The 26,673-nt window shown below is 40.4% G+C and overlaps 1 protein-coding gene across 7 annotated transcripts in view; it reads left to right on the top strand.

The window, feature by feature from the left end:
- The window catches only part of acsl3b (acyl-CoA synthetase long chain family member 3b), a 46,444-nt gene extending 19,810 nt beyond the window's left edge, over window positions 1-26,634 (top strand). For 2 of the 7 annotated variants that reach the window (XM_060906101.1, XM_060906100.1), the window contains 15 exons: window positions 467-617; window positions 1,447-1,647; window positions 3,688-3,865; window positions 4,403-4,512; window positions 6,106-6,244; window positions 6,462-6,612; window positions 8,245-8,368; window positions 10,244-10,315; window positions 10,420-10,559; window positions 10,687-10,859; window positions 17,091-17,165; window positions 21,216-21,407; window positions 21,573-21,687; window positions 22,647-22,804; window positions 23,032-23,711. In XM_060906101.1, coding sequence (XP_060762084.1) covers window positions 468-617; window positions 1,447-1,647; window positions 3,688-3,865; window positions 4,403-4,512; window positions 6,106-6,244; window positions 6,462-6,612; window positions 8,245-8,368; window positions 10,244-10,315; window positions 10,420-10,559; window positions 10,687-10,859; window positions 17,091-17,165; window positions 21,216-21,407; window positions 21,573-21,687; window positions 22,647-22,804; window positions 23,032-23,261 — 2,208 coding nt within the window. In that variant the 5' untranslated portion in view covers window position 467 and the 3' untranslated portion in view covers window positions 23,262-23,711. The other 5 variants (XM_060906097.1, XM_060906096.1, XM_060906099.1 and 2 more) reach the window with 3 other exon arrangements.
- Window positions 26,635-26,673: the final 39 nt, after the last annotated feature.

Raw genomic sequence — 26,673 nt, 5'->3', positions numbered from 1 at the left:
ATGACTTCGCATACAGTCTGTTTACTATGTTTCTTTTAGTCCTGCACATTTCTCATTCTGTTTATTTAATTTCCTTAACTGATCTTTTTAAAGGGACTAAAAGCTTTGCAAAACAATTTTAATGACCGTATTCTTTCATTATAGCTGGTCCTTTTTTACAGGAAGGTTCACCACATCTAAGAAATAACTGATACAGTAGGAAGAGGAAGCAAGTCGTCCTGTTTGCTGGCACGTTTATCAAAGAAAAGGAGGCATATTATAACTCAAGACAAGGGGGCTCCATCTCCAAGGGGGGGAAAAGCAAGAGAGGAATATTGTTACAAGCAACAAACAAAAGAGTGGGAGAGAAAGGATTAAAGGGCAAGAGACGTGATAACCAAGCACACAAAAACAGATCCACACACTCGGACTCGTAGACTGTCTCGTTCTCTCCACCCATTGTTAGTCTCCCTCACTCCTCCATCAGGATGAAGCTGAAGGAGGATGTTCCTCCTCTTTTCCTGCACGTCTTTCGCTCTGTGGTTTGGATCTACTCTTTCATCACCTTTATACCCTGGTACTTCCTGTCTGGAGCAAAGGACAACCAGACCCGAGCCAAACGCATCAAAGCACATTCAGTAAGTTCATCTATACCTGCTTTTGCTGAGGGTGCTTGCTAGAAAATGTTAAGCCCATTTGAATTAAACCCTGGTGTTTTCTGCCCTTTTGTGTAGTTGATTTGCCTTTTCAAGAACATGGCAATTATAGACAGACTGAAATAACTGGTCTGAGATCATCTTGATCCCATTTTAGTTCCAAGTGAAATCCAGTGCAGTATGATTGCAGTGAGAAAGTGATTCAACTTACTGCACTGATCCAACAAACATGCTGTGTATTTTGAGTTGCGAGTGGCATTTTTTGTATTTTGTGTGATGTAAGCTAAACTGAGCCAAAGGGCAGAGCTGTAGTGCTGCATAAATGTCATGTGGATGCAAAAAAAAGCTGGATGCAACCCTTTTTTTTTGGGGGGGGGGGGTAAGCAATGTATTTATGTAATCATCTGTGTTCAGGTGAATTATGATATTTTCTAATCGGACTTGGAAAAGTTTTGTTTACCTTTTGTTATTGTATTTCTGACCAATAAATTAGTTTTTTTTTTTTTTCCGAGCATTTTTACAGCCTTACACATCCCCCAGTAAATTTTTTTTTTGCTTCATGGTTTATTATGTGCACTGTGAACATAAATCAAACCAAATAGCAAATGCAGCAAAAGTATCGATATTGAACTCTGATTAATAGCTGTGAAAGTGCTTAAAGTATAGTTTTTTGTTTTTTTGTTTTTTTTTATTGGTGCTAAAATATTTTCACTGCTTAAAGGTAGTGAATACTGGAATGTTTCGTTTGCTCCTACTGAATATTTACCTTTCCATGATGCCATTTTCTGTTCTTGCTGTGTTTTGATGTCAGGTTACCAGGAATCCAGCAGGGCCTTACCGGGCCATCAGCAGCCTGAACCGGCTTGTTTCGGAGCTCCATGATGGAGTGGGGACTCTGGATAAAGAGTTTGAGTATGCAGTTAAACAATTTCCTCAGAGAGACTGTCTTGGTACCCGAGAGGTGCTCAGCGAAGAAGATGAACTGCAGCCCAATGGCAAGGTCTTCAAGAAGGTGCGACAAGATGATCACACTGACATGCACCATTTTGTGTGTGTATTAGAAGATAAGGCTTGGGGTTCTAGCTTTTTCTGAAATTTGAGCTGCCTTTAGGTTTGTGGTTTTGTTTATTGGACTCCTGGGAAAGGCTGTGAATCCCGTCAAAACAGGAAACTGTTGCTCTTGAACTTAAAAATGCATTGTGGAAGCAGCTTGGGGTCCTTGCTGTTCTCTGTTATAAGCCATTGCAATTAAGCTGTTTATTGCAAGGCGGGAAACCTTTGACCTTTTTGTAATTGAGATGTTTGGCAGTTCTCATATTTCTTGGTGAAAGTTGTAACTTCAACAGTTTAGTCTAATCAAATTATTTTGTTGTTTCTAGCTCAAATTCTTTTGAATTAATAGTAAGCCTATTTATATTGCTGTCCTGCCTACATATGGTCATTAGTGTTGCATGAAGAGTGTCTGGTTTGGAAAACTCTACCTCTTGTTTACTTCAATGAAAAATGTCCAGCTAAATTACCAAGCAGCACCAGCTGTGGTGTGAGTTTTGTTCTTTGCTCATGTGACAGTTTCTTTCAATAGCTCATAGTTTTTAAGTAGTGTTCATTGTGCAGTGTTATGTGAGAACCAGATAATCTGGATGATCTGCCTTGCTGATAAGTGCATAACAATGTGAAGCATTGTACTGCACTAACAAGCTATTTTTTTTGATGGCAAAGAAAACTCATTTCTGATCGTCACCTCAAAGTAGAGCTGGTAAAAATGTTATCGCAGTTCCAAGTCGGTGCTCTTGATGTTGCAATATAATTCTGACAGCCATTGTAAGTAATGCTTTCAGTTCTGTTTACACTTCACTTATCGCCTTGGATATTTCACAACTAAAGGACAATGGGAAAACTGAATGGCCAGGATTTAGTATGACAGAATTCTGACAGATAGTCCATTCAACCTGGAGTGAAAGGGTCTCCTGTGTCTATTCTGGTGCTGACAGGCATCAGTCAAAGGTGGGGTTTACATTAGACTGTATCAGCGGATCATCAGATTAACATTTTTAAAAACGATTAGCGTGCACACAGCAACACCAATACACGGATATGCTAATCACATGACTAATTAGACGGCACGTAAGTTGAAATGTGTAAATTTCTCCTCACCGGCTTGGCTCCGTAGGCATCCTGCGCTCCAAATCACTCCGCTCTGAACAGCGAGTGCCCTCTGGAGGGTGCGCACTCCGGCCCTGCGCAGCTCACAGAGCGCGCGAGTGAAGCGCACAAGCAGTGATTCGGGACTGAGCCGCTATGTGTGTGAGATCCCAGTGCATATCGGGCATGCGCAAGTCACTTACCACTTGCAAGTGGAAGGATGGCAAGCCTAAAGACAATCATAACTACACAATGGGCAGTATTTGCATCAGTATTTGCAGTATTTTCATACTTTTATACTCTTTAATGAAAGGTGATACAAGGCGGAAGTCCGCGCCGTTTTTCAGCAGTCGCGTCACATGACCAACGCCAGCGAATCAGGAAGGTGGATGTCACAGTGACGTTGTCCAATGACGACGTCAGCTAGAGCTCGGCACAGCATATCCGCGTATCCTCAATGTTTACACAGCACCGGACCAGACACGAACTGGGTTGAATACGTGGGCCCTGGCGGATTCCCGTTTCCCGGCGTTTTAATGTAAACGGACAGTGCATCCGCGAAGAAAACGAGACAGATACGGTCTAATGTAAACCTGGCCAAAGTTAAACCTGTTTCCAGCATCAATGAAGTTGATAATTTAACCCTTTTAGTAGCTGTCTGTTAAACCTGAACTTTCTGAGCCAGCAATATGATGTTTAGGCATAATGTTTATTAAAATCTATGCCAGAGATGAGCTCTGTTAAATATATTTATCATTTATACAATTGGATTCAATTGTGTAATCCCTGAGAAACAAATTATTGGCTAAAGTGGATAGAACTGTTCATAACAGTCTTGTTAAAACTCTAGCTCACAAGTCTATGTTAAAATAATTGTGAAGTCATTGTCTTTCTCTTTTTCTCTCTGTAGGTGATCTTGGGTTATTATAACTGGCTGTCATATGAGGAAACTTTTCAGTTGGTCCAGAGGTTTGGGCGAGGCCTTGCTGCCCTGGGTCAAAAGCCTCAGTGTAACATTGCTGTCTTCTGTGAGACTCGTGCCGAGTGGATGATAGCAGCACAGGCCTGCTTCATGTACAACTTCCCACGTGAGTGCTCTGAATACAAAGCTCACATTCTCCAGTTCATGTGCAGGAATTTATTCAGTCTTAGTGTATTTTTTTTATTTTTTTTCTCCTCTCAGATCAATAGAGTCTTAGTTGTGTGCTCTTGTTGAGTAAGCGAAAAAATGTAAGAATGTCAAAGCAATAATATTGTCTCCATCATCTTTCACCGGTGTGCCATTCCATTGCTAATGTCAGCTGAAAAGTTACACTCTTGGGTTATCCATATCCGAATATCTTCTCTGAAGGACTGAATGTATTTTTGTGCATAATGTTCTACAATATACATATTGTATATACTGTAGTCATTTTTGTTTGTACATTAAAAACACGTACATGACTGTTTTAATCGAAAGGTAAGCTTTATTGTAGTCGAAGATCTAGTATAATATGCCAATATTTCCCTGTGTGTTAATTTCTACGGCTGATTTTTTTTTTTTTTTAAATCTTTTTTTTTTTTGTGTGTGTGTGTGTCCATGTCCGTGTGTGTCTTTGTGTCTCTCTCAATTTTTTTTTAAACAGTGGTGACTCTATACTCTACTCTGGGAGGGGCAGCAATAGCCCATGGTCTCAATGAGACACAGGTCACACACATCATCACCAGTAAAGATCTGCTGCAGAGTCGCCTCAAGGTCAGCACTCACTCTTCACCTGACAACATGCTAACAGTACTGATGGCATTCAGATTAAAATATGATTATTTTCTTAGAACGGCATGCTTGATCATTAATGGAGTGATGTGATACCACTATGAAGTGGTATTTATGTGCAGTTTCCGATAATACGTTTCAGGAGATGCTGTATCCTCTTATTAGAACAATTTGCGCATGTATATAAAATCCATTTACTTGTTGAAATTAACAAAACAAAAATACATCTGTTCATGTTACTAAGAAACTGCAAAGCCCTTCAACCTGAAGACATTTTTAAGTCAGAGAAGTTAAGCTTACAGCCTTAACTCTGTGTCAGTAATGACCTTGGATTACAGATTGTTAGTGTAAAGTAAAAGTACTAATTATAAGAAACAGACACTGTATAGGGCTTTCAGCTTCTATGATGAAGCATTTTTCCAGGACTATTTTATTCTCAACTATACATTCTTGTTCTGAACTATAATCATACTAAATTCATGTGGGAAAACTAGCCCTTTCTATTTCAAACACAAGCTTGAAGATATGTGCAGGTCTGTAGAAATTAGTATAATTCTCTAATGCGACAGTGCCACCCTTACTGTGTGTGTGTGTGTGTGTGTGTGTGTGTGTGTGTGTGTGTGTTGAGTCCTAGTGCAGTGAGGAAACTGGGCCAGTGCCTTATGGGATTATTCTAAATTTAACATTCTTATGAAGATCCCTGGTTTCTAATAATACATTGCACAGTAGCACTGTATTAAGGGATACTTTTGGTTATATGTACTCATTTTATGGATCTGTTATTAAAGTTATAAGAACAGTCACACAAAAATTGTTCCATTTTAATGCAGTGAGCCCCGTTTATCAGTCCTTTAGTATAATTGTATGTAACTGTTTGCTGAAGCCAAACCAAACAACAAAAATTCATCCTGATTTTTAAAAACCTTTGGAATTACTGATTTCCTTTGTGTTCACAGGTGTATGTTGATAAATAGCATTAACCTCTAAGTTGACACAGCTGATTTGCATTTAGTGATGCCCACAATACTCCATAAAACTCTTTGAAAAATGCTCGTCGCAAGAAATATAAGCATGGACAATACTGGTTTATAAGCTAGCTTTCAGGCTTGAGAGGACCACGGTTTGCCAAACTGCACAAATTCTGTTTCACATGTATTGACTTAGCAATATTTGCTGTCCTCAGATATCCCTCAATACCTTTTTTACTTGTGTAACATGCAGCTAGAAAAGGACTGACTTTCCTTGTAGACCATTAACAGATTAAATATATTTTGTCTGTTCCAAGGATGTTGCACAATCTGTAGTTTGTGTATATATAAATTTCTTTCTAAATATCAGATACAAATGTATCTTTGTCCACAAAATAAGTGTGTGTATATTTAATAAATTTTATAAAAAAAAAAAAAGAAAATGAGTTCTCGCAATGCTGCTCTAAAAACTAAAACTTTCTTTCAAAACTAACTTTCAAAAGAAAATGAAAAATCAACTTTGATGCTGTTTTGCAGTAATTTGCTAGATGAATTTATTGATGTATTTTTAAAAAAATGGGTTCATGTGCGTTATCCATAACCTTAGGAAATTCTCCTGGAAGTCCCTAGGCTGCAGCACATCATCATTGTGGACCATAAGCCCACCAGCTGGCCTGGCCTACCCAGAGGCATTCTGGTCCACAACATGTCCGCTGTCCAAGAACTGGGCGCAAAACCCGAGAGCAGTAAAGCTTTTAAATCCAACTACTCAATTACTTTTCTTTCTTACCTTCATAAGAATGTTGTTCCAGTTCAGTATGGTGGTCAGTTGAGGGTGGGAAAGGAATTTTTAAATATTTGAAATTTTGATCTAAGAGTAAGCACTAGGAGACCATTATCTAATTCTTGTGATCTTATTTCTTTCTCTGTTTCCATCTCTCCCTTCCTTTTTCCTCTATCTAGTGATGGTGCAGTGGAGGCAGCCCCTTCCCAAAGATATTGCGGTGATCATGTACACTAGTGGCTCCACAGGTATCCCCAAAGGAGTCATGATCTCTCACAGAAACATCATTGCTGGGGTAGCTGGCATGGCTGAACGTGTCCCAAATGTGGGGTAAGAATTCCTTAAATTTCTTTGTTTCTGTCATTCCCATTCAGAGGATTGCCAAAGCATTTAAAGTTTAACCACATCACACAATAGTTCATTAATATGATGTATTTATACACACACTATAATATACTATAATGTATTATAGTATAGCTAAATACACTGCCTGGCCAAAAAAAGTTGCTGGTTGGATTTAAATAAGCAAATACTTAAGAGCCTTTGATTGGATAATTACTGCACTGATTAATATGTTTCTGGCTGACAGCAATTGTTTTAACCCTAACTGATGTAGTGAGTAGCTTCTCATTTTGTAAATTACCTTGTCAGAGGACTTATCAGTGGTTGTGTAAAAGATGTTACTGTGTTTCAGAAGGGTCAAATTATTGCCCTGCATCAAGCAAAGAAAGCAACTAAGGAAATTGCTGAAATTACTGGAATTGGGTTAAGAACTATCTGATACGTTATTTTAATATGGAAGAATGGTGGTGAACTGTTAACTTCATGGAAGAAATGTGGTCGAAATAAAATCTTGACTGAACATGATCAGAGATCTCTTACACTTGGTGCAGTCAACTTGAAAAAATCGACAATAGAACTCAGTTATGTTTAATAGTGAAGTTAAGAGCATGTTCACACATACAATGCGATGAGAACTCGCGGGATTGGGACTAAACAGCTGTATAGCCATAAGAAAACCACATTCAGTGAGACTAATCAGAAGAAAAGGTTTTGATTTAGTAAGGAGCATAATTGGACTCTGGAGCAATGGAAAAAGGTTATATGGTCTGAGTCCAGATTTACCCTATTCCAGAGTGATGGGTGCATCAGAGTAAGAAGGGAAGCACATCAAACGATGCACCCATCATGTGTAGTGGCCACTGTACAAGCCTCTGGAGGCAGTGTTGTGATCTGGGGTTGCTTCAGTTGGTCAGGTCGAGACTCAGCAACATTGCGTGGCAATTACTGAATGATCAGGTTATCCTATCAATGCATCCCCCCCCCCCCCGGGCATGGGCATATTCCAGGATGACAGTGCCAGGACTCATCAGGCTCAAATTGTGAAAGTTGTTCAAGAAGGATGAGGAATCATTTTCACATATGAATTGGCCACCACAGAGTCTGGACCTTAACCCCACTGAACGTTTTTGGGATGTGCTGGAGAAGGCTTTATGGAGTGGTTCAACTCTCCCATTGTCAATACAAGATCTTGAAGAAAAATGAATGCAACTCTGAACACAAATGTTGTGATGTTTCACAAAATGCCACAATGAATGTGCCATAATAAAAGTTAAAGGTGGTCCAATGAAATACTAGTGTGTGACCTTTTTTTTTATTGGCCAAGCAGTGTATTTCTTACCTGTGGATACATAATTTCTGACTATGAATATCAAGCATTTTTTTTCCCCCCACACATTACCATGGCTTCGTTGCTTCACGCTGAGCTTCCTTGCATGTTTCACTTTGTCTGCTCTTTACTGTCTTATTCTTTCTCCAACCTTTGGTGCACATTGCTTTCTAAATTGTCTGCGGTTTACCTTAGACTTCAGCTTAGTTAGTGTCACTGGTGTGTGTGTGTGTGTGTGTGTGTGTGTGTGTGTAAAATAATTTATCTATCTAATTTTAATTTAACCTGGGCAGAGAGAGTGACACCTATATTGGCTACTTGCCACTGGCACATGTGTTGGAGCTCAGTGCTGAGCTGCTGTGCATTTCTCATGGCTGCCGCATTGGATACTCCTCACCACAGACCCTCGCTGATCAGGTAAACACACTTGGTCTCAAACAGTCATCACAGCGCGCGCACACAAAAAAGAGAACATTACATGTATAGCATTTAGCTGATGTCATTTTACAGAAGTGCTTTATAGTCTCCAATAAAAAAAAAAACATATCCTAATGCTAGAAAAATAGTTCTGGGTCTAGGAATGCCATTAGCTATGTTAGATTGGTGTTAGTGCAACAACATTCACACAGCAACAAAAACAAGGTCAAGGTTTTTTGGTTTATTTATTTATTTATTTATTTTCTCTCGCTCACTGAATTAATGCTCTGTTACATGTTTAAAATCGAGGTGGGTCTTCAGTCTTTGTTTGAAGACAGCCAGTGACTGAGCTGTTTGGATACCCAGGGGAAGTTCATTCTGCCACCTGGGTGCCAGGATAGAGAAAAGTGTTGACACAGGTCTTTCTTATGGCAGGGACTTCCTTTGTCTCCTTGACTGCGTGAAGCGGGCGATTTCATGCACATTATTTGCTATGGAATCCCCTCAAATTAAATAATTTTCCAGCCACAGAATGGCCTGATGTGTTTATTTCTGCAGTATCTCACAAAATATCACAATGACCAAATTTCAGAGGGAACTAAATTTCACCGATTTTTATGGGCAGTCTCACTTTAAACAGTGCAACCCTATTAAACAGTAACCCATCTGTAAGTAAAGTGAATACACCCAGGGAGGCAGTGACTATTTCATTGGTCAACGTCATACCTTACATTCTATTGGTTGGTGAATTTTAATAGAGTTGTATCACAAATCTGAGAGAGTGCACTGAAATCTGTAGATTCATGAGCACATAAAAGCAGTCTGAATGCAAGCATGGGCTATTTAAGAGAGAAGGCAGATTTATTTTTTTTTAAGCAGGAACAGGGCAAATTTGCATACTAATGGGGGGGGCATTGCAAAATCTAAATGTGAAATGAATGAATACTGATTTTAAAATTGGAAAAACCACACACTCTCGATAAAAGAAAGGAGCAGAACTCCATAGAAAGCAACCACTATATTGGGTCACAAATTCCAAGGCTTGTGAGGATGGACAGAAGAGTCTTGTGGTTCCATTTTGAAGTTTACCTACTATGGGTAGTTTCACATGGACCGATTGCAATTTCCAAAAACTGTTCATCCTGAAATTTTGCACGTTCTTCACTGGATAAACCCACCTGGATACTGTAGAACTCCTGCTGTAATTATAAACACATGTTTAAACTGAACATCATTTCAACACAGTATGATTGTGGAAGAGTAATGAATTATAATCCCACTGTCTGGTGTGGCCCAGAAGAGCATAGGTTCCCCTTTTGAGTCTTGTTCCTATAAAGGTTTTTTTTTTTTTCCCCCTCATGTGATCTGGTTGGGAGGGCCCCACCACTGTTGTCTGGCTTGTTCATTACAGAACTAAATATAAATCAGCATCAAGACTTCTGTAAAGCTGCTTTGTGAGAATGTCTGTCTATTGTTAAAAGTGCAATACAAATATATTTGAAATGGAGTTGAATTGAAGGCTGCTGAGGAGTCAGGAAGGATGAAGACGGATGATAGTTTGGCTGATATAATAATGCAATTGTTCTCAGTAACAGACATGAAGGTTGTTGCTGTGGCTTGTGCTGCATTGAAGCCAAAATGGTTAAGATCCTGGGGGTTGTTCTGGGTAAGAAATAGGCAGGTGATTGTGTACAGCATGTTCAAGAACTTTCATAAGAAAGGGGAGAAGTCTGCACGTGATTGTCTGTCTGTAAGCAAGCCAAACATGAGCAACCTTCATACTAAATATGTGAATATTCAGTGACCCCAGGAGTTGTTGTTGCCTTAAGCAGTTTATGTTCTATCTGCTTGTTAGTACTGATTTTCTCTTCACAGTCAACCAAAATTAAAAAAGGCAGTAAAGGAGATGCGACTGTCCTAAAACCAACGCTGATGGCAGCTGTTCCGGTAATAAAACACACAAGATTCACCCTCATATAAAAATTTCTGTCACTTTTCTGTCCTCTCTGATATCTGAATCTTATTTTTCTCCTGCCTTTCTCACTGTACAGGAGATCATGGACCGTATCTATAAGAATGTGATGACTAAGGTGGATGAGATGAGCAGAGTGCAGAGGACTCTCTTTGTATTGGCCTACAACTACAAGATGGAGCAGATCACTAAAGGATATAGCACTCCGCTATGTGACCGGTATAGCACTCTTGCAGACACACCCACTTAATAAATGCTTTGAAAAACTTTTGTATTATTTTAATATTGTGAACAAACTGTATATTACTGGCTGTCTAATACTCGTGTGTCTCTGTCATGTGTGCAGTCTGGTTTTCAGGAAAGTGCGTTCACTGCTAGGTGGGAATACACGAGCGTTGCTGTCAGGAGGAGCTCCTCTGTCTGAGGCTACTCAGCGCTTTATGAACATTTGTTTCTGCTGCCCAGTGGGACAGGGCTACGGTCTCACAGAGACCTGTGGAGCTGGGACCATTAGCGAGTGTAAGACACACACACACTTGAGGCTGGGAGCAAGGGTTATGGGGTTATATACATTACTCTAGTAGTATCAGCAAAGATGGGCAAATAATGGGGGTAGCATCACTCTCCACCCTGGCTTGCATTATTTTGACATAACAGCACAGTTTGAAGTGTGTTATTCCTTACATAAATGTTAAACTGATATATTTTTCCCTCATGAGTTAATAAGGGCTTAATGACAAGACATTATAGTAGCTTTGCTGCCTAGAATCCAACTCACTCAGTGAAAAATAGGCTAAGTGTTAAAGGGCATTCTGGATCATGTGAAATCTCAAACTTTTACTGTTATTAAACATCCACTAACAGTCATCTCATGGTTCACAACCACCAGAATTGAATTTTGCATCATGCCATGCCAATATTTTCAATTTTAAGTGGGGGAGGTATACTGGTTTACCTATGTCCGTTCGTCCGACCAAAAGCCCCTTTTTCTCAGCAACCACAAATCATAGCCACTTGGTACCAAACTTCAGGTTGGGGTTCTATACCATGTATACTGTTTTCAGGTCTGTCCCACATCGACTTCTTGTTTACCGACTGAATGTATTTACGAAACATCTAGGGTGAAATTTGGATGCTATTTCAAGATGGCGGCGTGTACACACGCAGCGGCTCCTCTCTGTCCCGACAGAACGGTGTTTTCGTGTTTGTGTTTTAAAACAGTATGTATCTGTTCGTCTTTGTTGCGTCCATCAGTCTTAAGGCGCACATACTCCCGTGAGTTTCTGCTCGACATCCGCAGGACTATATTCACGGATATAAATCCAGCGGACATGGAAATGCGATGCGACTACTGTTTGCTCTGGAGGCCTGCTCAACCACCGACCCCCACTCCTGCATCCACCCCACAGTGGAAGCGCCACAGGCGGAACATGCGGAAGCAGAAGAGTGGCAAGCGCGGCATGGAGGTATCCGGGCTAGGCTAGCGGCTAGCCCTCACCGGCCGGCTATCCCTACCATCGTTCTGGCCAACGTACGCTCGCTGGACAGCAAGCTAGATTATGTCCGCCTGCTCCGCTCATCTAAGTCTGTGAGTGAGTGTTGTGTCCTCTTGTCTGTGGAAACATGGCTTAATGACAGCGTCCAGGACTGTGCCATTCAGCTAGCCCGGCTAACATGCTACCGGTCAGACAGAGCGCTAGTCGGGGGGGGGGGGGAGAGACTCGCGGCGGAGGACTTTGTTTACATCAGTGATGCCTGGTGCCGTGATGCTGTTGTGGTCTGCAAACACTGCTCACCACTGGTGGAGTTTATAATTATTAAGTGCCAGCCATTCTATCTGCCGAGGGAATTTACAGCCATATTGCTGGTAGCAATATACATCCCTCCCGGCTCCAATAACAGGAGTGAAGCACTGAATGAACTCTATCAGCACATCAGTGAGCAGCAGACAGCCCACCCAGATGCTTTCCTCATCCTGGCTGGGGATTTCAACCATGCAAACCCCAAGAGCGTGTTTCCAAAACTCTATGGACATATCAACTTTCCCACACGTGGAAACAATACTCTGGACAATGTTTACACCATGCATAAAGACGCCTACAAAGCTCTATCCCTCCCCCACCTTGGGGCCTCAGATCACTCCACTGTTATGCTAATGCCAGCATACAGGCCGCTGGTTAAAGTCACCAAACCAGCTACAAAGCAGATACGTGTGTGGCCAAAGGGGTCCTCAGAGGCACTCCAGGACTGTTTTTCCACCACTGACTGGAGCATGTTCAGACAGGCAGCCACCTACAACAACTCCACAGATCTCCAAGAGTACACGGAGACAGTCACTGCCTACATGAAGTGCATGGATGACGTTAAGGTCACCAGAACCATCTCCATTCGGGCCAATCAGAAACCATGGCTGACAGGGGAAGTCCACAGGCTCCTGTGGGCTCGGAACGATGCCTTCAGAGCTGGGGACGAGGTGGGCCTGAGGACAGCTAGGGCCAACCTGTCATGAGGCATCAGGGTGGCCAAGAGACAGTATTCCAAGAACATTGCTGACTATTTCAACGACAGCAGAGACACCAGGAACCTGTGGCGGGGGATTCAGACCATCACAGACTACAAGCCCTTGCCGCAGACCTGTGACAACTCCACGTCTCTGCTAAATCAGTTGAATGACTTCTTCGCTAGCTTTGAGGCAGACAACAGCACAGAAGACCCCACCACCTCCCGACGACCAGGTGTTGACGCTGTCCCCAGACAGCGTGAGGAGAGCTCTCAGGACAACAAATGCACGGAAAGCCCTGGGTCCTGATAACATTCCTGGTCGTGTCGTGAGAGACTGTGCCGAGGAGCTCACAGATGTCTTTACAGACATCTTCAACATCTTGTTGAGCCAGGCTGTTGTCCCCATGTGCCTCAAAGCCACCACCATCATCCCGGTCCCGAAGAAGCAGTCTCCTTCCTGCTTCAATGACTACCGCCCTGTCGCACTCACTCCCATCCTCATGAAGTGCTTCGAGCGGCTAGTCATGCGGCATATCAAGTCTGCCCTCCCCCCTGCCCTGGATCTTTTCCAGTTTGCATATCAGTCCAACCGTTCGACCGATGACGCCATCTCCACTGCCCTCCACTCAGCCCTCACACACCTGGAGACAAAAGACTCGTATGTCAGAATGCTGTTCATAGACTTTAGCTCAGCATTCAACACAATCATTCCTCAGCAGCTCATTCATAAACTGGACCAGCTGGGACTCAACACCTCCCTGTGCAACTGGTTGCTGAACTTCCTGACGGGGAGACCACAGGTTGTACAAGTTGGTGGCAACTCCTCCAGCACAATCACATTGAACACGGGGGGCCCCCCAAGGATGTGTGCTGAGCCCCCTCCTCTTCACTCTGCTGACCCATGACTGCACACCAACATCCAGCTCCAACCTCTTCATTAAGTTTGCGGATGACACGACTGTGGTGGGTCTCATCAACAATGGCAATGAGACAATCTACAGGAGTGAGGTGAGCCGCTTGGCCATGTGGTGCAAGGACAACAATCTCCGCCTGAACGGGGAGAAGACGAAGGAGATTGTTGTGGATTTCAGGAGTGCGCACACCCAGCATGCTCCACTATCTATCGACGGTGCTGCAGTGGAGAGGGTGAGTAGCACCAAGTTTCTGGGTGTGCACATCTCTGAAGACCTGTCCTGGAGCAACAACACCATCACTGGGCAAAAAAGCCTAACAGTGTCTGTACTTCCTCCGCAAATTGAGGAGAGCAAGAGTCCCGGCCCCCATCATGCACACCATTCTCCAGAGGCACCATCGAGAACATCCTGACCAGCTGCATCACCATGTGGTACAGCGCCTGCACAGTGTCCTGCTGCAAGACTCTGCAGTGCATCGTGAGAGCAACTGAGAGGATCATTGGTGTCTCTCTCCCTTCTCTAATGGATATCTATAATTCCCGCCTCACCCGCAAAGCCATCAGGATGGCAGGTGACCCCACCCACCCATCTCACAGCCTCTTCAGTCTGCTCCCGTCGGGGATGAGACTGCGGAGTCTCCGGGCCAAAACCAGCAGGCTCAAGGACAGTTTCTTTCACCAGGCGGTCAGGAGGCTCAACTCCCTCCCTGTTCTACCCCTCCTGCCCCCTGCCACAGATTCTGCTCTCTCTCTCGCACGCACGCACGTACTCTCAACGTTCATTAACACACTGAACTCAGGGACTGCACATTTCACTTTACTTCGCTCATTTGCATTATTCCGCACTACCTCACCTTAACAGCTATTAGTTTGTTTATACTGCTTATTTCATGTTTACCTGCTATACCTCAAGTGCCCTTGACTGTTTATTTGCTCCAATTTATACACATATATAGTATGTGTGTGTATGTACAACCCGGATTCCAAAAAAGTTAGGACAAAGTAGAAATTGTAAATAAAAATGGAATGCAATAATTTACATATCTCAAAAACTGATATTGTATTCACAATAGAACATGGACAACATATCAAATGTCGAAAGTGAGACATTTTGAAATTTCATGCCAAATATTGGCTCATTTGAAATTTCATGACAGCAACACATCTCAAAGTTGGGACAGGGGCAATAAGAGGCTGGAAAAGTTAAAGGTACAAAAAAGGAACAGCTGGAGGACCAAATTGCAACTCATTAGGTCAATTGGCAATAGGTCATTAACATGACTGAGTAGAAAAAGAGCATCTTGGAGTGGCAGCAGCTCTCAGAAGTAAAGATGGGAAGAGGATCACCAATCCCCCTAATTCTGCGCCGACAAGTAGTGGAGCAATATCAGAAAGGATTTCGACAGTGTAAAATTGCAAAGAGTTTGAACATATCATTATCTACAGTGCATAATATCATCAAAAGATTCAGAGACTCTGGAAGAATCTGTGTGTGTAAGGGTCAAGGCCGGAAAACCATACTGGGTGCCCGTGATCTTCGGGCCCTTAGACGGCACTGCATCACATACAGGCATGCTTCTGTATTGGAAATCACAAAATGGGCTCAGGAATATTTCCAGAGAACATTATCTGTGAACACAATTCACTGTGCCATCCACTGTTGCTAGCTAAAACTCTATAGTTCAAAGAAGAAGCCGTATCTAAACATGATCCAGAAGCGCAGAAGTCTTCTGGGCCAAGGCTCATTTTAAAATGGACTGTGGCAAAGTGGAAAACTGTTCTGTGGTCAGACGAATCAAAATTTGAAGTTCTTTATGGAAATCAGGGACGCCGTGTCATTCAGACTAAAGAGGAGAAGGACAACCCAAGTTGTTATCAGCGCTCAGTTCAGAAGCCTGCATTTCTGATGGTATGGGGTTGTGTTAGTATGTGTGGCATGGGCAGCTTACACATCTGGAAAGACACCATCAATGCTGAAAGGTATATCCAGGTTCTAGAGCAACATATGCTCCCATCCAGACGACGTCTCTTTCAGGGAAGACCTTGCATTTTCCAACATGACAATGCCAAAACACATAGTGCATCAATTAGAGCATCATGGCTGTGTAGAAGAAGGGTCCGGGTACTGAACTGGCCAGCCTGCAGTCCAGATCTTTCACCCATCGAAAACATTTGGCGCATCATAAAATGGAAGATATGACAAAAAAGACCTAAGACAGTTGAGCAACTAGAATTCTACATTAGACAAGAATGGGTTAACATTCCTATCCCTAACCTTGAGCAACTTGTCTCCTCAGTCCCCAGACGTTTACAGACTGTTGTAAAGAGAAAAGGGGATGTCTCACAGTGGTAAACATGGCCTTGTCCCAACTTTTTTGAGATGTGGTGTTGTCATGAAATTTAAAATCACCTAATTTTTCTCTTTAAATGATACATTTTCTCAGTTTAAACATTTGATATGTCATCTATGTTCTAATCTGAATAAAATATGGAATTTTGAAACTTCCACATCATTGCATTCCGTTTTTATTTACAATTTGTACTTTGTCCCAACTTTTTTGGAATCGGGGTAGTGTGTGTGTAATAAATAAATATATATATATATATATATATATATATATATATATATATATATATATATATATATATTTTGTGTGTGTGTGTTTTGTCTAGTTCTTATCTAGTGTTTATATTGTTTATTTCAATTATTCTATTTTTATTTATTGCATTGCCTGTTTGCACCGTGGGTCAGAGAGGACTGAAATTTCATCTGTGCTGTATGTCAAGCATGTATAGCATATTTGACAAAGTTGACTTGACTTGAAGCAAAATGCTATTTCAAAATGACAGTTTACCAGGATGCTATTTTAAATACCTGGGAAGAATGCTGCTCTTTACTTACTGTACTTGTTTCAGGGTTAATTATTTGTTGAAGTCAACGTTTATAATAAGTGTCCTATTCCTTCAACTGCTTGCATTCTGATACAAGCGAGAGCGGGGGTATATGTAAGTGAGCAGTAACTCACAGCTGATCTTGTTTTAAATTGGAATTACACATGGATTTGTTTTCTGCAACCATCAAAAGCAAATAAAAAAAAAAAATCTTTTTTATTCCCAATACATGTCAGATTTCCTTGTCAATCACTGAGTAGCAGCTATTACTCCATTAACATGGTGTGTGTGTCATATGTAATTGTATGTATATGCTGTTTGCACTTTAAAATGGATATTGGCAAAATAATGTACATAGTACATTACACTTGATCAGTTGTATCAGTGATAATGAGGCCTGTATTGGCTAGATGTATTTTTAATTCGTGTGTTTGCATGTGTAGTATATGACTACAGTACGGGCAGAGTTGGAGCGCCTCTGGTGTGTTCAGAGATCACGCTTAAGGACTGGGAGGAAGGTGAGTGCTGATCATGTATGAAATATGGTGCTAATGGATGATTTAAAAAAAAATGCAATCAGTGAGTATTTTCTTTCAGAATAGTTAATTCAAGACTGCTCAGCACTGTGGGGCTTAATGGTGTTCTCTCTCTCTCTCTCTCTCTCTCTCTCCCTTTAACACACATGAATCACAGAAATCGGCTACATATTTAAAGTTAATCAAGTTCACTAACAAGATTCAGCTAAGCTTTTTAAAAATTTCTCCTGGTTTGAGAGCCAATTACTCAACCAGAGAATATGGCTGGTATCAGAGATTCCAGATGCTCATAACCAGGGGTCTCATTTCTCAGCCATGCATACAGATGTAGTTTTGTGCTTAAAATGTGCATGTTTCTATGCAGAGAACGGTTTTTATCAATATTTTTCTTGTGCAGAAGGATGTACAGAAGTTTACACGCACTCCTGACCATAGAAAAGTGTAATCGCAGATGAACTGATTATGAGGCACTCATCATGTATTGTCCATCATATCAGCATAATTAACGGAGTATTTACTGACTGTGGTGTTTATAACAAGGTGCAGACAGGTGACACAGATCAGTACAGTGAAATTGTATAAAAAGCATATCTGAAGATTGATTGGATTGACTGCAGCTTTACATGAGAAGGCAAGTTTTTAAGAAGCACTGAAAACTCTGCAGAGAGTGATGCGTGACTCATCAGCTGATATATTTTTTTTTCTTTTCTTGGTGCAATTTTAGTTGACCCCTAATCTAGAGCTTTTAAGCGACAGATACAGTACATTTCAACAAGAAATTGCAAGCAGATGTCACATTTTCTAACATGAACCGATTGACACATCTTGCATGTATTCGTATTCCTCATGGTGCATATTTACAAATATAGCAGTGAAGACAACAGTAATGAGGAATTTTCACACTGTCTCACACACACATACTATTTTTACATTTATTTGACAAACCACTTAGCAAAAGTACCTTTTTAGGTGCAAACAGAATCTGTACCTCATTGTGAAGTCCATCATTTAACATTTTTTGACATAATGATTTTTAAAGCTTGGTCAAACAGGTCAAAAATCACATTGATCGAACAGGGCATTCTTTTTGTTCCTGGCACTTAAGCTTAAAAGGCTAAATATGTCATTCACACTTTAAAAGATTTATAAGCTTTATATTTGTGTTTTTGTACTACCTTCCTCAGTGTTTGGGAAATATACATGTCAGTCCACCAGATTTTCATACCAGATACTCAGCTTATGGATTGAGTTATACCTGTTGCATTACACTACCAAGCCTCCATATGCAGGAAATTTGAAGTTGCTGTAAATTGGATGTCATGTGTGCGCAACCCAAAATGGTCCATTTTCCAGGTAGAAAGCTTTCAAAATGTCCATGATGTGCATGTTTTAGCAAGGTCTAAAGTGTATTTTTGGACCAGAATGACACTGCTTTTACTATGGGTTTGCAAAACAGCTGTAGGTGATTTAATTTGATGCCGCATTGATTGGTTGGTACCATGCCAAATTCATTTTTGGCACTGTGCCAACTGTCAGAATATTAGTCGCTGATGCCCAGTTTCTAACATGGGACTAACTTTAACCTGTACAAAATGTTACCAATGAAGTTAGAACTGTTGTTGATATGAGAGTCGGTCGTAAAATGTGTTTTTATTTTTTCTAACCTCTGAACATGCAGTGTTGAAAACCTGGAGACCAGGACTCAGTCAGTACATGTACAGTGAATGGACACTGTGTTGACTCGTTTCCGGTTCTGGACAGTAACTACACAGTAGTCATTTAAAATGAGTCCCTGTCTCAAGTCCTCTAGAACCAGCCTCAGTCCAACACAGTCGTGGATGATGTTAAAAATGGTAAATGTATCCCGTAGGGGTGCCATTGAGGTGATTAATTGCTGAGTTACTGGATCAGCCAGCGAAAACAGTACAAAATATTACACACTTTTCAATGCAATTTCTACTCATTCTGTAAACGGAGCATCTTGGGGGGGAACCCGTGGCACGACATGTATATCGTGTGTGTGTGTGTGTGTGTGTGGTGTTTGTTTTATATATAAATAGAATTTTTTTTCCCTTCTCTTTTCTCTATCTATTAGTGCTAAACTCCTACAATACAGTGTCTTGCAAAAGTGTTTGTCCTGTTTTGTAGCATTACAAGATGGAATTAAAATGGAGTTTTGGGGAGTTAGCACCATTTGATTTACTCAACATCCCTACCACTTTATAGGTGCAAATTGTTTTATTGTGACACAATGATTAAAATGAAAAGGGAGGGAAAAAATGGAAATCTGAAGTGTGCATAGGTATTCAACCACACACCCCAAGTCAGTACTTCATAGAGCCACCTTTTGCTGCAATTACAGTTGCAAGTCTCTTGGGGGGTATATCTCTCTTAGCCTAGCACATCTAGCCACTGGGATTTTTGCCCATTCCTCAAGGCAAAACTGCTCCAACTCCTTCAAGTTAGATGGGTTGTATTGGTGTATAGCAATCTTCAAGTTATGCCACAGATTCTCAATTGGATTAAGGTCTGGGCTTTGATTAGGCCATTCCAAGACATTTAAATGTTTCCCTTTAAACCACTCCAGTATAGCTTTAGTAGTATGTTTGGGGTCATTGTCTTTATGGAATTTAAACATTCATCCCATTCTCAAACCTCTGGCTGACTCAAACAGGTTTTCCTCCAGAATTGCCCTGTATTTAGTGTCATCCATCTTTCCTTCAGTCCTGACCAGCTTTCCTGTCCCTGCAGATGAAAAATATCCCCACAGCATGAAGCTGCCACCACCATGCTTCACTGTCAGAATGGTGTTCTCAAGGTGTTTTGGTTTGCGCCACACATGGCATTTTCCATGATGGCCAAAAAGATAAATTTTTGTATCATTTGACCAGAGAATCATCTTCCGTGTGTTTGGGGAATCTGCCACATGCTGTTGTTGGGCAAACTCCAAATGTGTTTTCTTAAGCAATAACCTTTTTTTTTTTTTTTCTCCTCTCTGGCCCGTCTTCCATAAAGTCCTACTCTGTGGAGTGTATGGCTTAAAGTGGTCCTATGGACAGATATTCCCATCTCTGATGTGGATCTTTGCAGCTCCTTCAGTATTATCTTTGGTGTCTTTGTTGCATCTCTGATTAATGCCCTCCTTGCCCAGTCTGAGAGTTTTGGTGGGCGGCCTTCTCTTGTCAGGTTTGTAGTGGTGCCGTATTCTTTCCATTTTGCTATAATGTAGGTAGTGGTGCTCCCTGGGATATTTAAAGTTTGGGATTTTTAAGTAACCCAACCCTGATCCATACTTCACAACTTTTGTCTCTGACCTGTTTGGAGTGCTCCTTGGTTCTCATGTTGCTTGCTTAGTAGTGTTGCAGAGTCAGGGTCCTTCCAGAACAAGTTGATTTTATACAGACATCACGTGACACTTTGATTGCACACAGGTGGAGCTTAAGCAACTAATGTGACTTATGAAGTGAATTGGTTGGACCAGCTCTTAGGGTTTCATACGAAAGGGGGTGAATACCTATGCACACTCCAGATTTCTGTTTTTTCATCTTAATTATTGTTTGTGTCACAATAAAACAATTTTCACCTTTAAAGTGGTAGGCATGATGTGTAAATCAAATGGTGCTAACCCTCCAAAAATCTGTTTTAATTCCATCTTGTAATGCAACAAAACAGGACAAACACCAAGGGGGATGAATACTTATACATTCACTTTAAATTAAATTTGTCTACAGTTATTGAGTATAGGCCTACATGTCACTATTTAACATTATGGGTCATGTAAGTTGTAAGGAGGACAAGCCAGATGATTTTCATAGCATAGTTGTACCGTGTTTATTGAAAACTTTTTATATAAAAAGAGACTCATCGCCCATCAGTTGAGAACCACTGCCCTAGTGTATGATTTTACCATTTAGCCTGAATCTGTTCATAATTTGTGAATAAGTATATACATTTGGTAAACATGCGCACACACATGCTTCTTTAGTTGGTAAAAGTTTGATTTCTTTGTTTTTATTTCCCTTCCTGATGAAGGCGGATACTATAGCACTGATAAGCCCACTCCTCGGGGGGAAATTCTAATTGGTGGTCCGAATGTTACTATGGGTTACTATAACGGTGAAGCAAAGAACAAGGAAGACTTTTTTGTGGATAAAAATGGACAGCGCTGGTTCTGCACAGGAGATATTGGAGAGTTCCATCCTGACGGTTGTCTTAAGATCATTGGTGAGTAACATGCACGCGCACACAGATATGCAAACATTGATTGATTGTAGGACACACGCATGCATACAACACAGAAGTACAACTTCATAGGCCAGTTAAATTATAGCTAATAGAAACAAAAATTTATAATTTTGGTTTATTGTGTGTGTGCGCACGCATGTCTAGACCGTAAAAAGGACCTGGTGAAGCTGCAGGCAGGAGAGTATGTGTCTTTGGGAAAAGTAGAATCTGCACTGAAAAACTGCCCCCTCATCGACAACATATGTGCTTATGCCAACAGGTGAGCACACACCATACTAAGAATGCACCAAAAATTTGGCCACTGAATATTTTTAACCCAAAATGTTAATAAGGGAACAAAATTCTAGTTTTGACCTAGAAAAATAATTTAATAATAAGTGTCAGATATAACACTGCAAATAATATTAATGGTAATAAAAATGTTTTTCCTTTTCATTTTGTTGCATACATACTAACAAACATGGGGACACATGCTGTTACTTGAGGTCAATTTTAGATTAAGATGAAACAAGATAAGATTTAGAGAAGATTAACAAAATATAGCGCAAAACTTTTTTTTTTTTTTTTCAGCCCAGTATGTCCTAAATTTCTGATTCAACCAGGAATTTCCATTTCTGTGCATCAGTACTTCATATTTTTCAAAGCTAAAAGCTTGGCTTGAACGAAACCATATAATAACATACTTTCATTCTATCTATATTCTATTTGAAGTTTCTTGATTGATGAATGGGCGGCACAGTGGTGTAGTGGTTAGCGCTGTCGCCTCACAGCAAGAAGGTCCGGGTTTGAGCCCCGTGGCCGGCGAGGGCCTTTCCGTGTGGAGTTTGCATGTTCTCCCCGTGTCCGCGTGGGTTTCCTCCGGGTGCTCTGGTTTCCCCCCCCAGTCCAAAGACATGCAGGTTAGGCTAACTGGTGACTCTAAATTGACCGTAGGTGTGAATGTGAGTGTGAATGGTTGTCTGTGTCTATGTGTCAGCCCTGTGATGACCTAGCGACTTGTCCAGGGTGTACCCCGCCTTTCGCCCGTAGTCAGCTGGGATAGGCTCAAGCTTGCCTGCGACCCTGTAGAACAGGATAAAGCGGCTAGAGATAATGAGAATGAGATGATTGATGAATACTTATCACTGATTGGGCAATTTCTGTGAATGTCTATGTTGTAGCAACCTGACTCTCATTCACTTTTACTTTCTCTTCTCCTTCTTACCATGTCTCCATCAGTGATGAGTCATATGTGATTGGCTTTGTGGTGCCCAATCAGAAACACTTGCTCGCTCTTGCAAAGCAGAAGCAAGTGCAAGGGTCATGGGAGGAAATTTGTAATCACCCTGATATGGAGAAGGAGGTGCTGTGCATCATTACTGAAGCTGCTATAAATGGTGAGCTCACTCACTTCGAGATCACCATTATATTATGACACATGATTGTACAACATGACATTTAACCTTACCACAAAAAAGCACAATACAATATTTAACAAATGCAGCAAGATTTGGGGGGGGGGACTTTGGGTGGTGTATTTTTGTTTTATAATAGATGCACTAAATAAATAAATTCTTTCTGCTCTTATTAATGTGGTGTAGTGGTTATCACTGTCGCCTTACAGAAAGAAGGTTCTGGGTTCAAACCTCATGGCTGACGGTGGCCTTTCTGTGTGGAGTGTGCATGTTCTCCTGGTGTTTGTGTGGGTTTCCTCCACAATTCAAAGACATGCAGGTTGGGTACAATGGGGCCACTGTAATCGGTGCAAGCTGTAGTGGTTTCCTAGCCATAATGTATGTACATCTTGCTATGGTAAAGCTAAATAAATTAAATTCAGCTTGGTACAACGTATAGCCCTTGCAGTTTTTATTTGACTAATAAATACTTTTGTGCCATATGTAATGTTTAATTTCTTTCATTTAAAATTGAAATTCAGGTTGGTGTATTTTCACATAGCATTTTCTTCCATACAGCTGTCACTTGAAGTAATTTTGGCCTCTATCTGTTTGACACGTTTTGAGCAGTTATTGAAAGGATGGTTGAAATAAAGGAAAAACCTTTAATGTGATTTCAGTGTTGATCCATCACAAAGAATAAATCATAATATATCCAATCATTATGGCATACTAACTTGCAGCATTGACTTTCAGAAATGTTTAACCATTTTAGCATTTAGTCCTAGTAACTCATTTTCATTTAAATTTGTCTGAGATGAAGGATGGAGGCCTGTAGTTACATCAGCACTAAAGAGTAAGAAGTGTTTTCTGTCTTTGCTGCCAAACCATAACATCTTGCTCTTTTTCTCTCCAGCCAAACTGGAGCGCTTTGAGATCCCCAAAAAGATCCGTCTGAGTGCCGAGCAGTGGACTCCGGAGACAGGCCTGGTTACTGATGCCTTCAAACTCAAACGCAAGGAGCTCAAAAGCCACTACCAGGAAGACATTGAAAGGATGTATGGTGGCAAGTAAAAGAGAGGGTCATACAGCAGTAAGAATTGGGATAATTCAAAGGATTTATGATGTACCATGACCCCAAAGCCTATATATCATGACTCCTAATGTGTTCCTGCTTCTTTTGAATAAACCCCTTAGATTGTATACATTTAAATTATTGTAAGGTATAGGAAAATCAATAACAACATGTACTAAGATGGTCAGCAGGCAGTTAAGTGTTGAATCAGTAGCAAAGCAAATTTTGATCAACGTTCTTCTAGTGCACCAGGCATGGATCATTTTGGGAACTAATTTTAAATTTTGAACACTTTTGAATCTCAGACTCAGAAATGGATGAACCAGCTCCATTTAGCCACAAGAAAAAATGCCCAGGATTTGTACAAACGAAGAGCAATCTGTTGGACTGTACACAAATGAGATTATGAATTCATTCCCATCTGCATTGGGGAACAAGGTAGCATTATCTGTGCAGCGAACATTTTAAGCTTGTTTTTCTTGTTGGTTCTGTTCATTTCCATTTGTGATTTATCTGGCATCTGTGGAAAGAAGCGGTGTGAGATTTCAGTGTGAAGGTCACCTTACTTTGTATTCCAAACGTGCTCTTTTTATCCAAGCACTCCTTGATATTTTGTGTGTGTGTTTGTTGTTGTTTCCTTCTCTTTGGTCATCCCGGTTTTACTTTTATCCCAGGGTCTGTTGCAAAGAATTACTCAAACTCTGGGATAAAGTGGTCCTGACAACGCTGTTAATATACTATATTCTGCTCCTTGTATATAGTGCTCCATTTTTTGTTATTGCCCAGAAAAATAGATCATGGATCATTTGTGCCCACTTTCTGTAAAATATGCCTCATGCTAATAGTGGAATGTCTTATTCAAGATTTTGTCCTATGTTCTACAGCCTTCTGTTTGTTGTAGGTGACACAATGTTGGTTACCCTGGCATTTAGGCTAAATCTGACTTCTTTTGTTTGTTTATTTTTTTATAAATGGTGTTAACTGTTCTGTCACTTATTGGTAATGTTACAGAAGACAGACTTAAGCAATGCATCATTAACAAATAAACCAGCAAGCTAACTCTTCACTCCACCACAGAAAGGGGTGTGTGAACATGTGTGTTGGGATGGGGTTTTTTTTTGTTTTTTTTTTATATCTCCTCATCCTCCAAACTGGCATTTGAAGTGTGTGTGGGGGGGTTTGGCCTCTCGCTGATTAGTTTTTTCTGTTTTATTTAACTATTGGGGTTCTACCAAAATCTGTTTCTCAGAATGAGTAAGAAGTGGGCAGGGAATATATAGCTTTACATTTGTGCATATGTATATCATATGCCTTTAGTCCATAGTCCTTTTAACAACAACTGAAATGTATGAGATGAATGTTTACAATGAGAAGTATGTGCAACAGGTTCATGCCTTTTGCAGAGATGTTTAAAATGCTCTGTTGAAGCCATTAGACTTTTATATTGAATTCCTATATATTGATATTGTCATGGGTTGGTTGGTCATGTTGAATAAAAGTATAACATGAATGTGCAATAAATATTTTCATTATATACATTTAAATGCACATTACTGACCATAAGAGCTGACCACCTATTCAGAATTTTTTTTTTCCACAAAAAAGCCATTTCATTGGATTTCACTTGCATTTCATGATTCAAAACACAATACAGAACCATACTGCAAGCATTTTCATTTGGATAGGAGGGTAAAATGTTTTTTGTTTTTAATTCTATAATGCTTTTATATGTCCGCATGAGTAAATATTATATTTTGGGATTTAGATTACACTAGTTCTCTGAAATTAGATAAGATCTGGTCATAATAGTAGTAGTATTCCTCAAAGGTGAACTTTTTAAAGTGTCTGTGCCTCCAATACTCCGTTTACTGAAATGCTTTTAAAAACAATAGTTTAACTCCTGTAATTGTTTTGTAATTATTATCTGCTTTATCATAAGAATTTCATGGACGTTGTTAGCTGGTTGTCCTCAAGCTGTGCAAACAAGTTCAGTGTCCTCTCAGATGTGCACAGCATGGCAACTTGATTCATAGAAAGCATGTGATTTTGAACTTTAAAAAAAAAAAGGCAGCCATTCCAATCCACTTTCGGCTGTACTTGGGGAGTCTGGTTCAATGGACTAGACACCACTCACACTGTAGATATAATACTCTCTGATTCTGAAACATAATGAGTTCCTGATAATCTTCCTTCGGATAGGCAATGAAATCAGCAAACACCCTTGCACTTTTAGGTGCATTTTCTCTGTTTCAGCTGCAGACTTAATCCAAAACACTGATGCATATAAATCTGTTTAGGTGGGGTTGAAAAGAAAATCTGCCTTGTATTTACATAGCAAGCTGAAATGTTTAAATCACATCTGCTTTCCATCTCCTTTTATTTGTTTATATTTTTAGAAACTGTATAATTGTGTACAAAGCATGTAAATGTACTCTAGGTCATGCCTGGATCCAGAAATTAAATCCAACTGTAAGTGTTTACACCTCCAGGTGGAAAGAAATGGCACTCTCATTTATACATTTGTTTTTTATTGATCATGTTGTAAATATCTTTTGCTTTTTTCCAAGGATAAAAGTCATTTTCATATTTCACCTTTTTTTCTTTCCTTTTTTTATTATTTTTTGGGGTCGGATTCTCTTTGATGTGAATGAAATCACTGTATAGCAGGTCTTCTGTATAGCAGTTCTACTTTTATTTATTTGAAATTTTGTACTGAAAGTGTGTGTGTATAAGAATAAAGGTTTGTAACTGTGCTAAAGGCTGCATCAATTTGTACTGATGATATATGCTTGTTCTC

Source organism: Neoarius graeffei, chromosome 23 (genome assembly GCF_027579695.1).
Source record: "Neoarius graeffei isolate fNeoGra1 chromosome 23, fNeoGra1.pri, whole genome shotgun sequence".
NCBI lineage: Eukaryota > Metazoa > Chordata > Actinopteri > Siluriformes > Ariidae > Neoarius > Neoarius graeffei.
Note: the sequence above shows the minus strand (reverse complement) of the source record. Positions and strands in the feature narration are given on the sequence as shown.